We start from the raw sequence: 15,480 nt of genomic DNA, 5'->3' as shown, positions 1-15,480 counted from the left end.
ATACAGAGTGCAAGCAAGGGTTCCACTAGTCATTAAGGTAAAACAAGATACCCAAAATTGTTAGGAAATTACAGTCTTTTTATTAGAATAATTAATATTTCAAATGTTCTCAGTGTTCAAAATTATTTTGTCCTATAAACTAAATCCCTTAGCAGTTTCTCAGAGTAAAGCATATTCATTTTTGTTTCAGGTGGAGCCTACTATCTAATTTCCAGAAGCTTAGGGCCAGAATTCGGTGGGTCAATAGGCTTGATCTTTGCTTTTGCCAATGCAGTGGCTGTTGCTATGTATGTGGTGGGATTTGCTGAGACTGTGGTAGACCTTCTTAAGGTAAGTAAAAGCTTTTCTTCAGTCAAGCAAGATAATTTGGCTCAATTAGCCTTTTCAGAGCACTAGGTCATATTATGGTATTATGGCAAGGTGAGAAGAAATTGATTTCTTCTGCAGAATGTGGAAATTGGATATAGTTGAAGGAGCCCTAGGTTTGGCATCAGAACTGACTTAAAATCTGGGCTCTCACATTTACCAGCTGAGAGATTTTGGACCAGGCCTTCTATTCATCTGAACTTTGTTTTCCAAATGTTTGATATGGGCTAATACTGTTTTATACATTTCATATAAATGTGGTTCACATCAAATACAATAATATACATGAAATACTACATAAAATACAAACCATCAAAAAATAATGGGTATTATTACCAGCAACAATACAGTAGTCCCATTCTACTCCCTGAGGATATGTTCTAAGACCTCAGCAAATACCTAAATGTGGCCATTACTGAGCCATATATATACTATGCTTTCCCTATACATATTTGTGATAAAGTTTAATTTATAACTTAAGCACTGTAAGAGATTGAAAATAATAACTCATAAGAAAATAGAAAAATTAGAAGGATATGCTGTAATAAAAATTATATGAATATGGTCTCTCCAAATACCTTATTGGGCTGTGCTCACTTTTTCACTTAAAGGAAGCTCTCTCTGACTTTGGCGTACCTGGACTGCCAGCATCACTGCCCTTGCTCCTTGCAGTCATTAAGTGAAATCAGGTTATTGAATACAAGCACCAAGTTATCGTGATAGTTGCTCTGATAACCCAGGTGGCTCCTGGGTAACAACAGGCAGGCAGGTGGCATCTACAGCATGGACACACTGGACAAAGGGATGACTCACATACCAGGTGGGACAGAGCAGGACAACACAAGATTTCGTCACGCTCCTCAGAATGGCAGTTAATGTAAAGCTTATGGATGGTTTATTTCTGAAAGTTTCCATTTAATATTTTTGGACTATGGTTGACGGTGGGTAACTGAAATCACTGAGAGCAAAACCGCCAGTAAGGGAGAAACTACTGTATTACCATTATGATTATAGATTTCCAAACAGAAAGGAAGTTCAAATATTAGAATAACTCACCACAGGAAACTAGGCATTTCCTAGATGAGGTGCCCCATCTGTAATAGATGGTGCATATGTGAGAACATGAATTAGCTGGCATATGAACTCACTTCTGTCCTCCTTTGTGGTAATGGTAGTACTCACTGAATTTAATTGTTAACCGTACCTCTATTTAAAAACTAGATGAATAAATGAGTGGGTTATATAGCTCATCAGGTATGTTATCTTCAGGAGATGCATTATCTGCTTTGTGTAGTTTGTTCTTTAATTGAATAACACTCTCCAATATAGACATTGGAAACCACTCATTTTTATACCTCTAGGATATCCCCGACACACAAAAATAACTAGTCATTCTTCTGAATCAAAACATGATATGTGTATATGCACATACTTTTACTTAGTGCTATAATAGCTTCTAAAGCTCTGACTAGAATGAATCTCTAAAATTTCTGACTCCTAACCTTGGCTATCAAAAGCCTATTATTATAGGAAAAAAATAATATTAAGTTTTTTATCTTCTCAGGTGTATGAACACTTCATTTTTCTATTATCCTATATGGCCCCAGACATTAGTATATTAATGTTCATCTTACTATTAAATGATACCATAAAATATACCAAAAAAAAAAAGGCTCCAACTCTAACCATTTTTGTGATTTTTCCCCCAGGAGAGTGATTCAATGATGGTGGATCCAACCAATGATATCCGGATAATTGGCTCAATCACGGTGGTGATTCTTTTAGGAATTTCAGTAGCTGGAATGGAATGGGAAGCAAAGGTGAATTTCTCCAAATGAGGTTATCCACAACTGCTGGTCAGGCCCTTAATAAATTGCAGGGATAGACGGGACCCCATATTTAGAAAGAATTACTGTTATCACTTGCTATGGAGAATTTGCAGGTTAGCACCACGTGGAGCGCCAAGCCCGCAGAGCAAGAGTCCAAGCAGTGCTGACTCACAGCTCACGTGAGACATGATCGGCCCTGTCTTCTGTCCTTCTTTATGTTCTCACCATAGTGACACGGCCACCAAGGGTGGTGCCATCTTTATGCACAGATCGCCTTATGATAGTAGCAATAGCACAGGCTGGAAGCTTGTGTCTCTCATTCATAACTCCTTTCAAAGTGGTTGTCGGTGCCGAAACCAAAAGAAATGGCAGACGTGTTCAGAGAAGGTAATAGAGGCAGAGACTGTCATTCTCTGAAATCCAGTCCTTCAGCAAAAGTTGGAGGACAACACAGGCCTTGGAACTAGTGAATACCTGTATTTAAATAGTAAAGAAACGGTTAATAAATTTCTAAATGACGGAAGCATGTTTTTTTTGCGCACTTTGTAATTCTGTACAGTGACTGGTACAACTGAAAATGAACCTTTATGCCTGGAGATGCAGGACTAGACTTCTCATGGTCACTAGCAATGGAAAGATGGCCTAAGCTTTCCACCTACATAAGGCAATAGGAAACATTCCTGTACAGTACTTATCTGTGGATTATACATTCACACCTTAAACAAAAGTGGATTAAGTGCTTACATGTGTTCAGGCTTCTGCTAGGCACTGGATATTTCATTGTGAATAAAACAGGCACAATTTCTACCCTAGCTGAGTACATGCTCTATGAGGATATGAGTAATAATCAAGGAGATAACAAGTACATAAAAAAATGGTAAATTGTAAAAGTACTATAAAAGCAATGAACAAGGCACTGAGATAGAAAAAGTGGGGAATCTACTTTCATTGACTTTGTTCCCTGAGGGAGGCAATGCAGTTCCATAGAGCAAAGGGTAGAATTTAGAGCTCCAGCTCTTCCTTCAGAATGCCTGGATCTGAATCTAGTTTATATTCATATGACCTTTAGTAAATTGCTTAACTTATCTGTGCCTCAGTTTCTTTATCTTTAAATGATGATAACATTACTGACTTCACACAGTTATTGGTAGTATTATTTATCTGAAAGAATACTGGTAAAGTTGAACCTGCAGCTGTTATTTGAAAGCCCTTGGTGAGCGTTAGCTGTCATGTAGATTCAGTGATCAAGAAAGGCCTGTCCGAGGAGGTAACTAAGACTGAAAAGATGAGAAGAAGGAAACAGTTTTGCAAAGAGTGGAAATGCTTTCTTAGCAGAGTGGGCAGTACATGGAAATGCCAAGCCAATAAATACCTCTAAATGTATGGGAAACTTAAAAAAAAGAAGAAGAAAATTTGGCTGGTCAACCTTGCAGGCTGCTTGTGCTAGACACACACTGGCAGCCTAATATCAAATGCACTAAGTGTCAGGGTGATTCTGGGTCATTCTGTGTTCTCATACTCCTGCAGTTAGCACTGGGAATAAGAGGAATCTGTGCTGCTCTGCTTAAAAAGGAAATAAACTCTATCAGTGTTAAAACTTTGGGCTCCATTTATACTCCTGAAGACACTGCAGTAAGGTACCTTCCTAGTACTTAGAATGTTCTTGCAATGTCAACTTCAAGTGCCCAATCACATAGTCCCATTGAAAATGTCATATCTCTAGTCAGGCCAAATAAGGCTCAATAAGATGCCATTTTGTAAGGGCCCACTTACTACCTAATCTGGGTAATAGAGTCTTAACTGGAATAACCAGATATAGTCTTTCTTCAGTGGACACATAACTTTTATGATTATGTGAAAAGATGTTAAATAAATGTAGTTTGGCTTTTTTTTTCTTTGCCATTCCAGGCTCAAGTGATCCTTCTGGTCATTCTTCTTATTGCTATTGCAAACTTCTTCATTGGAACCGTCATTCCGTCCAACAATGAGAAAAAGTCCAGAGGTTTCTTTAATTACCAAGGTATGTGTGACAGTGAGTGGCTTTGCAGTAAATGGTCCTCCGTTGCCCACCTCCATCACCGTCCCTGTGACCCCCACTCCAGCCTTGTGATCCAAGGGGGAGCCAGAGGTTGGGTTCAGGAGAGCCAGAGTGAGTCTCAGCCCTCCTCCTTACAGCTAGATGGCCTCACTAACCTGTTCAGGTCTCAGATGTTCCTCGTTGGGTGTGAGTGGTAATAACTTCCTGAGGGGATTTTTAAAAATCAAATAAGACAGTGGATGTAAAAGCATTTTGAAAACCTTAAGGTACAAGACAACTTGTAGCTGTCAAAAAAGTAGAAAAAGGCACATACAGAGAAAGAGAGGAAAGCTCAGACCATTTGTTCAACCACTGAGAGCACTAAAGTCAGACATAGTCATTTTTTTCCTGCTAGGCTTTTTTGCACCTTGGTCTTTAACAGCATTACCTAGTTAAGCATCACTGTCAGGTTTTCAAACATAAATGACTGTAGGAGGTACTTAGGGTAGCATCCTGTGATAAAGTCACTGAGAGTAGAATTTTACTTCTTTCCCCTACTTGGCTTCACCTATCTACTCTCTCCTAACTTTCCACTCTAACTTACCCAAGAATCCACTGCTGAGATTTTAAAAATATTTTTCTTCATTTTTCAGTTGCCAGTATTCATTTCCTTTTTATATCATATCAACTCTTTCTTTCTGATTATTTTTCTTTGTAAAAACTGTCTTGTTTGCTTTGCATGTTAACATCCTTTTCCTTTTTATTCTTTTTTTTCCCCTCCAGCTCCTGCTATATTTTTTTCTCATGCTATAAATCTTCTTTTCTTATTTTTGCATTATTCTAGATTCTTTCATTCACATTTATCTTCCTTTTCTTTCTTTCTTTCCTTTTCCATTATTTCTTTTAGATTATTCTTTTCATTTAAGTAATTTGGTGACAATCTGTGGGATGGTATTATTTTATGATCAAAACTCCTCATGATATTATTCTCCTATATGTGAGAATTTGGTATAAGAATTTAAAATTCAGTCTCAGCAAGGGGTGGGTAGGGTAGAACCTTAATAGCAAAAGTGTAAGGTAGCCTTACCCACAAGTTTCTGCAATCAAAAAAGAAAGACATGGAAAAGCAGTGTGTTGATTAAGGTATTTATGCATGTAAGGATGTAGTTGTATATGTGTACTGTGTGTACGTGTGGTATATTTGTGAGTATGCCTGTAGTACCATGATAGAACTCTCCATTTCCTCATTTTTCAGTCTTCTAGATGCAAAGAATTCAGGTGCCTTGGTTGGTACAAAATTGATGGATTTTTCAGAGCTCTGTCCTAGAGATCTATAACCTTGTGATGTGTATTTGACCTTTGACAAATAGAAACATGAGGTTCATCAGGAGAACACCAACATCTTTGAGTTTCATTTAGATTACGGGCACTCGTTTGCATTTAGGGCTATAGAAGCCAAAGGTAGCTTGATCTCCCACTCTGTGAAGAAGGTCTACATGATCATTTTCTTATTATTTGTGTTGCAGCATCAATATTTGCAGAAAACTTTGGGCCGAGCTTCACAAAAGGCGAAGGCTTCTTCTCTGTCTTTGCCATTTTTTTCCCAGCAGCTACTGGGATTCTTGCAGGTGCCAATATCTCAGGAGATTTGGAGGTATGTTGTTTTCTCTGCTTGTATAGTCCTGGGAGGTGGTGGTGAAGCTGGCAGGCAGAACAAAGAGCTGTAGAGATCGAAAGTAATCATGCTTCTCTAAAGCTCTCAAACCGTAAAATTTCCGTAAGTTTTCCTCATTATTTAAAAATTATCTTGTAATGCCAAACTATCCTATTCCTGATAGCCCTTCCAAAAGTCTTATTCAGTGATATCAGAAGGACAGATTATGACCGTATGTCACATTTCCAACAAAATAGATACAGCTCAGTGAAACAAATACCGGAACTACCATTTTCTCTTTTAAACATATAATGTGTAAGAACATGTAATGCTTAAGAAAAAGAACAAAAACCAAAGACAAATTACTTTATTGCTAAATGCTGATATGAAATTCAGGGACATAGTCACTCATTTAATAGGTGTTTATTTTATGCTCATTCATATTTTCTATGTTAACTACTGTAAGGAGCACTGTATTAGTCAGGATATTGGTTTGTATATTTTATAAAAGACCAGTAATTTTGACCTAAAAAAGATAGAAGTTTTTCTAGTGAATAAAAATTTGAGCTCATAGCCACCCAGTGGAATGTCCCAAAATGTAGTCCAGAAACTCAGATAACCTCCCTTGTTTTATTGTTCCCTTGGGGGTTGCCCTCATCTGCAAGGCCAAAGATGACTGTTTGTTTCCAAGGTCACATTCCAGTCCATAGGAAGGGGAATAAGGAAGCAGAAGACAAGCAATTCCTGGACCTTCAGTGGATCACTTCTGCTGACATTCCATTGGCCAGAAGTTAGTCTGAGGCCTTACATAGTTGTAAAGAAGGCTGGGAAATGTAATCTCTAGATGGGTTGCCGTGTGTCCAGATAAAATTTTGCAGGGTTCTAATAATAAAAGGAAGAAGGTGAGATAGAACATGAGGCAGTAAACAGTATCTACCACACACACACACACAAAGGAAAAGACACAAGTTTTACCTCAATTAATCTATAATTTACTTTGGAAGACAAGAAATATTTATAAGGGCCATCAAGAGATATGTATACAAAAAACTTAAATGCACGACCCATAGACATGAACTGAGGGAGAGGGGGTTGCTGGAGGGAGTGGAGAGTGCTGGGTGGAGTGGGGCAAAGAGGGAAAATTGGGACACCTGTAGTAGCATAATCCATGAAATATATTTAAAAAGAGAGACATGTGTAAATTAAAACGATATGCACTGTCCAAATGGATTGTGAGATAAAATAATGAACAAATAACGATTAAGGTAAGGATGATATCCTCACAGCAACAGCATTGAAGTGTGAACTGAAAGGAAAGGCTAAGTACTGACTATTGGTGAGAAGAATGTATTACAGGCAGCGAAGACAAAAGAACAGTAAGGCCTGGGGAAAGCTAGGGACAGGAAGCATCTCCCCCAGTTTAGCTGAAGAAGCCCTCATGAGGCTGGATAACCTTGTAAGGTGAGGAGAAGCAGGTGTCAGTGTCAGAGCGACCTGAGCCAGAAGTGCTCACCCTAGAATATAACTCTGTGAAAGTGAAGCCTTCGCCTTTGGTTTTGTTCATTGCTGTATCCTCAGAGCTAGTAAAGCTTCCATAAATATTTATTGAGTGAATGAATAAAGGCTTCTGCATTTGTTATATTAAGAACCATAGTGTCAGGGTAAATTCCTGAGCAGAGATATAGCACAAAAAAAGATTAGGCTGAGGCTCAGAAAAATTAAGTAACTTTTTCAAAATGATTCAAGTAGTAAGTATCACTGCTTAGTGAAATTTAGCTATGGATGTTGACCTTCCAGTTTCTCAGATTTGGAAAAGTATCAGGTACCACTTATTTAAGTTTCTGTCAACTGTGAGTACACATCTGAATTAAAGAATACTGTGCTTTTTTAAGACTCGTTAAAGACAGTTTTGTATGAGATGCTTTCTGGTCAGTTCAGCTCATCCATCACTTATACCAGGCAGTGGGGAGGCAAAGCAAAACTCAGTCCTTCCCTCCAGAGCTCTTGGTCTACTGGAGAGATAGACTTAACTCCAATGGAGTCATATGAAGCAAAAACATCACATTCAGGGAAAAGAAGAAATAATAACTGCTGTCTGTAAAGAAGTAAGGGAAGGCTTTCGGAGGAGGGACATTCTATCCAGATTCATCGACAGAACAAAGAAGAGAGGGATATTTGGGACAGAAGAAATGAAATGTAAGAAGGCGCAGAGGTAGATGTTGCTGATGGAAATGATTTTACATGTGGAATGGGGCACACAAGTAAAATCTTTTCATCATTATAGTAATAAACATATTTATAAAGGAACTTCTCTGTGTCCTGGGCACTGAGTAAGCAATGAACTAAAAAAAAAATCACTATCTAAGATACATGTTTTGGAGAGAGCCCCCTAGCTGATTGTGAAGGGTAGGTGTTGTGTGTGTCTGTGTGTGTGTGTGTATGTGTTCGCACGCCCACGCACGCACATTGGTGTGCGTATTGAGAGGCGGTTGGGGTGGAGGGGTGTGATAGGGAGACTAGAGGCAAAAAGATCAATTAGGAGATGTAACAGAAGTTGAGGCAAGAGGTGACATGGGCTTGAATTAAGGCTGTGGCAGGGGAAATGGATCAAAATGGTCAGCTTTTGTTAGAGTTAGAAGAGGAAGTAAAAAGCACATTTTATTTTACTATGATTTGCTGTAAGAAAACATTTCCATCACAACCAACTGGTATGCATACAAAATTTTCCCCAAGCAGTTCTTTACTAAAAATGATGTCTTCTGATTATTTCCACATCAGTTCTATTCCACTGCATTTGTTTCATGCTGGTTGCAACCTACTGAATTAATTCCATGGCATAATAAATGAGGAAAAATTAGCTCATATTTGGCCATTGAGGTTGATCTGGTAGAAGGACATCAGGGTGGCAATGTCTAGGTGTGTAGCTAGACTTAGGGGTCGGGAGCTCTGAAGACGAGCTAGTGCAAGGCCAGAAGGCATTGTGTACATGAGTTCCTCCGAGTCTGTGCATAGGAAAGTACAGATGGTGGAAAAGGAGTCTTTGAAGAAGAAAGAGAAAAAACTGCCTAGGACATAGGAGAACCCAAGGCAGTGTGGGGTCCTGAAAGCCAAGGGAAAGAATGCTTTGAGAAGTAATACTTTATGGTCAAAAGCCAGAGTGGTCAAGCATATTAAGGACTGAGAAGTGACAGCATATTGGGAAGTGGGAAGGACACTTCTGTACATATTTCTCTCTGAGGGTGAAACTAAATAATCAAAACATAATGGATTCAATTCAACTTGGTAAACATTCATTTTTCACGCACTATAAGAATATGCAAGATGCTGCCTCTGCTCACAACCCAGCATTCTTCTGAAGATGGCGGTCAATGAGAGTTAGCATGACGTTCCAGCCTGAACTTCCTGTTTGTTAGCATATTAATTGATAATCTGTAAATGTGTGCCTGGGAGAAGATTTGGGAGGCATCTAAGTCAAATCAAAAGAGTTAGGGTGCAGCATCAGAGATGCAAGATTAGGATATGGTTGATGTACTCCAAAAACAGCAATCTAATAAAATGTTTGTATTCTGTATACATATATACATTATATATAATATTTAACAAAGAAAGGTGAAGGGAAGTAAATTTGGGTTTACTGCCAAGGAGATGGAAACTAAGATTTAGTATGAAAACTAAGCATTTGTCCAAGTCCTCAGCCCTGTCTAGAAGAAATGTAGCCAGGCCAGACAATGTAAGCATATGATCATACGTTAATATATTGGCATTCGGGTCTAGTTTGACCCTCATGTAAGTTCTAAATAAGTAATTTTAGAGTTTGTAGCAGGTTGTTCTAAATAAAAACTAAGTTTTTGTGTTTTAGGTACAAGACTGCCTTCCATCTTCATATCTCTTAATTCTTACATATATTTCCTTTCTTCCCACTTAAATCAGTTCTTTGCATTTCACTTAAATCTCATGAAATCCTTAATCAGTAAAATAAATGTTGAAACATAACATGAATTAGGAGATTGAGTGGGGCCCATTTCAGCCACAATAATCTTCTTCCTTGTACATGCTTCTCAACTGCACACACTTGCCACATTCCTTTTTAGAGACAATAGCTTATGAGGAAGAGGCTGCCTATGTATGTATTAGACCAGTGATTTTCAACCAATGTGCTACAAGAATTTTTAAAGCATGTAATACCTGACTATTTAGTCAGAAGCACTGATTTCTTTTCCCTTAGATTGTCAGATTAAAAAATGACAACCACCAACGCAACAACAGCCATCCAGTATGAATGAATCAAAATTATACCTATTTTTTGTCAGATAGGCAAATGCATATATTTTTGGTGTGCCATAGAATTTTAATAATTAGTTTATTAAACTAATTATTTAATTAGTTTATTAGTGCCATGAGAGGAAAAACATTGAAAATCATTGTATTAGACAAAGCAAGTGTGGAGATATTCCTGAAGAGTGGGAAGGAATTAATGATCACAAAGTGACTCCACAGAGATGGCGCACTCCTATGTGGGGACAGATTTGCTTGACTATGCAGCTGTCAGATTGAGTCTACATTCACCATGAGTTTACTTTTCTGATGAATTTGATCAGCAAATTTAAGCTAAAAAACCAAAATAAGCAAAAAAACAACTTCATACTTTAACTGCATTGATTGCTTATTTGTATTGATGAGTCTCATGTCCTCTGGTGGAAGAACCAGCCTACTGAGACTGCATTTCCTTCGATTCAATATTTATTGACCCCTACTACCTGCCAGGCACTGTCCTGTAAAATCAATAAATATATTAAAATATCTATTTAATAATCCACGTTAAGTTGATTTTAATTATTTAGAAGTTACGCTGCTTGGAGTTGATTATGATATGATTTAGTTCCCCAAATAGGATATAAAAGGGTATATTATATATGATGTGGGTTCAGCTCAGTGAATTTATATACATTTACAAGCAAGAGAAAAGCCCACTTTTTGGTATAAGCTTAAATTTGCCTCTTTCTTTATGCCTGCTTATGGAAATTAAGTATCTCCCACTTCAGTCATTCCTGAACGAGACTCCAAATGGGAAATATGAAAGATTGGAGAATTTAGCAGATCATCCTTTTTGCTTAGTCTAAAGTGATTTTTTTTTTAAGGCAAGCTTAAGCTTAGTATCAAACAATCACACAGAGACACTGATATCATCAATGTGCCAAGTATGGTTGGATATTTCTCCTAATAATTTAAGGTTTAATAAATCAGCAGGAAATTCACAGAGATAAAGGAGAGAGAGGCATTAGTGAGTGAACTAAATAGTATACTTTTCTATAAAAACTCTCTCCTGGACAGTTGGAGATCTCTTCTGTTCAGCACAAAATTTCACATATTTCCTTATTCACTCCAAGCACTTTGTCTTTGTACCAAAAGAATTTGAGTTCACCATTTTTCTATCAGCTTGATCTTTTCTTTAGAACTTGCCTCAGGAAGAGTAGCCTAAAAGTTTGGAAACACAGAAATAACTCCAAGTGACCTCTGTTTCTGATTGCACCCTGTCTCCTTGTACCTCCCCATTATTATTTGAAAGGACCCCCAAGATGCCATCCCCAGAGGAACCATGCTAGCCATTTTCATCACCACTGTCGCCTACATAGGAGTTGCTATCTGTGTAGGTAAGTACTGTGCCTCTGGTGCTGGAATGCCAGATTTACAAAGGGTTTAATGGGGTTTTATGTCCAATGAACTTTCAGGGGAACATAAGCAGAACATTTTTTAAAAGGCAACAATTTTAATTCCCTTCTGAGTTGCTCTAGGGTTTGAAAGCAATTAAACTGTAACACAGGTGTCTCTGGGCCAGGGACAGAGTAAAGGTAATCAACCAGGCCACCACTCAGGGCTTTATGAGAAAAATTCCTGCACTGACTATTGTAAGTGGTTCTTTCAATTTGAAAATTCTATAATTCTTAAGTCTTTCCTAGATTTAAAGACTATGAATTTGTGGCTAAAATTAAGGGTTCTCATTAGTACCTAAATATCACTGGTACCTCTCTGATAGTTGTTAGCAAGGAGTGAGAACTCAGCTGGAGTTTGAAAAGCAAAATGAACAGTTTTATTGGTTGGCATTAGTTTGTAAAGTATTTATCCTTCAGGTAGTTCAGAAGAGTTTATATATATTTCACACTCATGTTCATATATTTCAATAATCCTACTAAACGTATATGGTCAGAGAATACAGTTAGAAAAATTCATAAGGTGTGTTGGTGATTAAAATATATATCCAAGAGCTTTGGAAAGTTGATAACTCCATTTCTGGGAACCTATCCTAGAGAAATATTTGATATACAGGGAAAAATGTATGCACAAGAATGTTCATAGAACATTTATAATAGAAAATAACAGAAACACCTAAATGTATGAAAAATGGAATAAACTGAAGCAAATATTTGATAGAGTATTTTTGACCATTAGTATTACTTAAGAAATCTTAATATTTTATCCCAAAGTATTTTATTATTTAAACTATTAAAATTGTATGTCAAGTAGAATTACAACTGTTAAAAAATTACACAAGGAATATCATTAGTTGAAGGCAGGGCCTTGGTTCCCTTAATTATCCAAATTCAATAAGGCCATCTCTTGGTTCTCTCACACGTGAGGCAATAAATCATACTTGAAAAACACTGAAATCAGTAGTACTGAGCCAGGAATCTGAATTGAATATTATGAAACTTGAACTGTATGTGCATTTTAGGGGATCAGAAAGTAAGGTATTTCTAATATCCAAGTGTCTTACAGAAGCAGGTGAGAGCTAGGACCGAAACTCCCCAAGAGAGTAGAAGTGGCAGCCTGTTAGACACAAAGGATGCTCCCAGGCTTCAGGGATTAGGAGCCTTCAGCTTCCACATCCCAGGAAGCACTGACAGTGAAGACAGGAGAGTCAATGGACCTGCTCAGACTCCAAGTAAACTAAGTGTGTTCTCAGAAGAAACCCCTAAGGGAAGAGTACTCTTCATGTAAAGAAATGACCAGCCACTATTGCTTCCTCAGGGGCCTGCGTGGTCCGAGATGCCACTGGGAACATGAATGACACCATCATTTCCGGGATGAATTGCAACGGCTCAGCAGCCTGCGGGTTGGGCTATGACTTCTCAAGATGTCGACACGAGCCGTGTCAGTATGGACTGATGAACAATTTCCAGGTTCGAAACCGCAGTAATTGCAATGATGCTTATTGCCATTGTTTCCATTTTTATAACATCGTGTTTAATGAAACTTATGATGCTGCAACTTATTGATAGTTGATTAATTTGAATTCAGCAAGGAACACATAGTGTGGGACGGAAGGGAATCACACAGACATTGAGTCGTAGCAAATGCTGTGGTTGCATTTACTGTGCTGAGGAGAGAACAGGCACTTGTACAACTTGTTCCACCAAGGAAGGGTCACCACCCAACATTGTGCATCTTCCAATCGTTGTGCAAGGTTTCATGGAGGGGAGGAGAGACTTAGAGATTAGTTAGCATTGGAATGCATTTCACACCTAGGCCTTGGCCTAAGAACAACCAATGCGGTGGACCTGGAGTGCCTGGAACACAAGGCCAAGAGGGAAATTTGAGTGTCAGAAGGGTAGGTAAGGGGGAAAGAACAGGGAAGTTGGGAAAACTGTAGAGCTTGAAACATATTAATTTGTCTGAACAACTGATGAGCAGAGGGAGAGGCAAATTTGTCATGGAGGCTTTATTCATCTATTTTTAACAACCAACAGAAAGAAATTAACTCAGCTGAAGTCATTATTCCAAAATATGACTTAAATGATAGAATCTCATCATGTCTCAGATCTAAAATTATTTTTAATGAGCACAATAAAAACCAAAGGTTTTAAAAGCCTCTACATGCAAGAAGAACAAGAATGTCCAATGCCTATAAATAGACCAGTAAACAGCTGAGTCCTTCCCCAAACCTTATTAAAATACCACTTTCTGTAAGATAGAATTTCCTATTTTGAAAGAAACATATACTCAAAAAGGCAAGAGGGGAAATGTCAAAATCCTTGAAACCTCTTACTTTACTCTTTATAATATCTTCTGAAAGCATCATATTGAGCATTGATTATTTTTATAATCAACAAAAAGTCCATTTCCATTAAAAAAAAAAAAAACAACTCTTAAGAACTCGGAAATGAAATGGGTGGAGAAAGTGAGGAGGGGATTTTAGTTAGAAGCATTTACCTTATAAAGGAGATTCCAAATCACAGAAGTGGAAAGGGAAGCATTCAAATAAAAATGTGACTGTTTATTTTTATTTGTTGGTTTGTTAGTTTTTACTGTCTGTTGGATGTGTGTCCTTACTTGAACCTCTCTTCTCAAGGTCATGAGCATGGTGTCAGGCTTTGGCCCGCTCATCACAGCTGGCATCTTCTCCGCAACCCTCTCCTCGGCCCTGGCCTCCCTCGTCAGCGCCCCCAAAGTGTTCCAGGTAATGCGGGCGTAAGAGCATGCGTTTCTCCCTCCTGCTGTTGCCACTGAACATGGATCAAGCTGAAATATTCATTCTCACCAACAATAATTTTCCATCATTTTCCGAAGCAGTTTAATGTTTGCATCTGGCTCAAATGCTATGTCTGCCACATGGTCAAGATCGATTCAAATAATATAAAGAATGATGAACTGCAGTATTAACTTGTGCCTCGTATTGTGTATTACTCCATCTTTTGCCTTATCTTCTTGTTTGAATCACCCAGGGAAAATGATCATACATAGATATAAATGACGAATATCTCCTCTTTTTTTCCCATTAGGCTCTGTGCAAGGACAACATCTACAAAGCCCTGCAGTTCTTTGCAAAAGGCTATGGGAAAAACAATGAGCCACTGAGAGGATACATTCTCACTTTTGTTATAGCCATGGCATTCATTCTTATCGGTTTGTAGAGTCCTTGTTCTTACTGAAAACCAAATAATTCTTCTGATACTCCTAAGTTTTCCTTTTAGCTTGAGAAGTTACCTGTTTTATGTTTAATATTCCATTTGGGAATATTAGAGTCTATTTAAGAAGGAAATGAGAAATCCTTGTACAAACCAAGCCTTTGAAGACTTGAGCTGTTCTTTGGACTCTAAGCTCCTCTTTGAATCTGAGTGTTGGAAATCTATCCAACCAAGTGTAACTGAATCCATCCTCCAACCTCCCCATTATTGTCTAATCCCAGAGTCTCCTCCAGTTGCCACTGGTCTTTACATCTCCTAGTCTGGTAGGGAGCAGGAGAGTTGAAGTGTCTGTTCCCCAAGTGTGGTCTGTTGACCACCTGTGCCAGGATCAGAACCACCTGTGGGTTTGTTAAAGTGCAGATTTTTTAGGCACAACCCAAGAGTTAGAATCAGAATCTCCGATGACAAGGAATCGGCATTTTTACAAGTTCCTCGAGAGATTCGTAAACCATTAAAATTTAAGAATCACTTAACCTAGAATTTAATCTTCTCTCTTTCTCCCTAAACAATATAGAAACAATTACATAATCCTGAAGAGGCACATGTATCAGTGTAGCCAGCACATTCCTCACTGCTCCCTGAGGCATTGGTTTTGCCAGGGAGCATAGCGGAGGAAAGGGAGCGAGAGGTAAGGATGATGGCAACTGTGCA

General features: G+C 38.2%; 1 protein-coding gene across 2 annotated transcripts in view; it reads left to right on the top strand.

The window, feature by feature from the left end:
- Positions 1-15,480, top strand: part of SLC12A1 (solute carrier family 12 member 1) — an 80,813-nt gene that overhangs the window by 18,234 nt on the left and 47,099 nt on the right. For both annotated transcript variants that reach the window (XM_054564873.1, XM_054564879.1), the window contains exons 5-12: positions 191-330; positions 2,076-2,186; positions 4,104-4,215; positions 5,739-5,866; positions 11,433-11,517; positions 12,893-13,044; positions 14,214-14,321; positions 14,644-14,767. In XM_054564873.1, the coding sequence (XP_054420848.1) occupies positions 191-330; positions 2,076-2,186; positions 4,104-4,215; positions 5,739-5,866; positions 11,433-11,517; positions 12,893-13,044; positions 14,214-14,321; positions 14,644-14,767 (960 nt within the window). The remainder of the gene's footprint in view (positions 1-190; positions 331-2,075; positions 2,187-4,103; positions 4,216-5,738; positions 5,867-11,432; positions 11,518-12,892; positions 13,045-14,213; positions 14,322-14,643; positions 14,768-15,480) is intronic.

This window comes from Pteronotus mesoamericanus, unplaced genomic scaffold (assembly GCF_021234165.1).
Source record: "Pteronotus mesoamericanus isolate MK-2021 breed Mesoamerican mustached bat unplaced genomic scaffold, CSHL_Meso_final contig_164, whole genome shotgun sequence".
Classification (NCBI taxonomy): domain Eukaryota; kingdom Metazoa; phylum Chordata; class Mammalia; order Chiroptera; family Mormoopidae; genus Pteronotus; species Pteronotus mesoamericanus.
The sequence above is the reverse complement of the archived record's forward strand: the minus strand, read 5'-3'. Positions and strand labels throughout refer to the sequence as shown.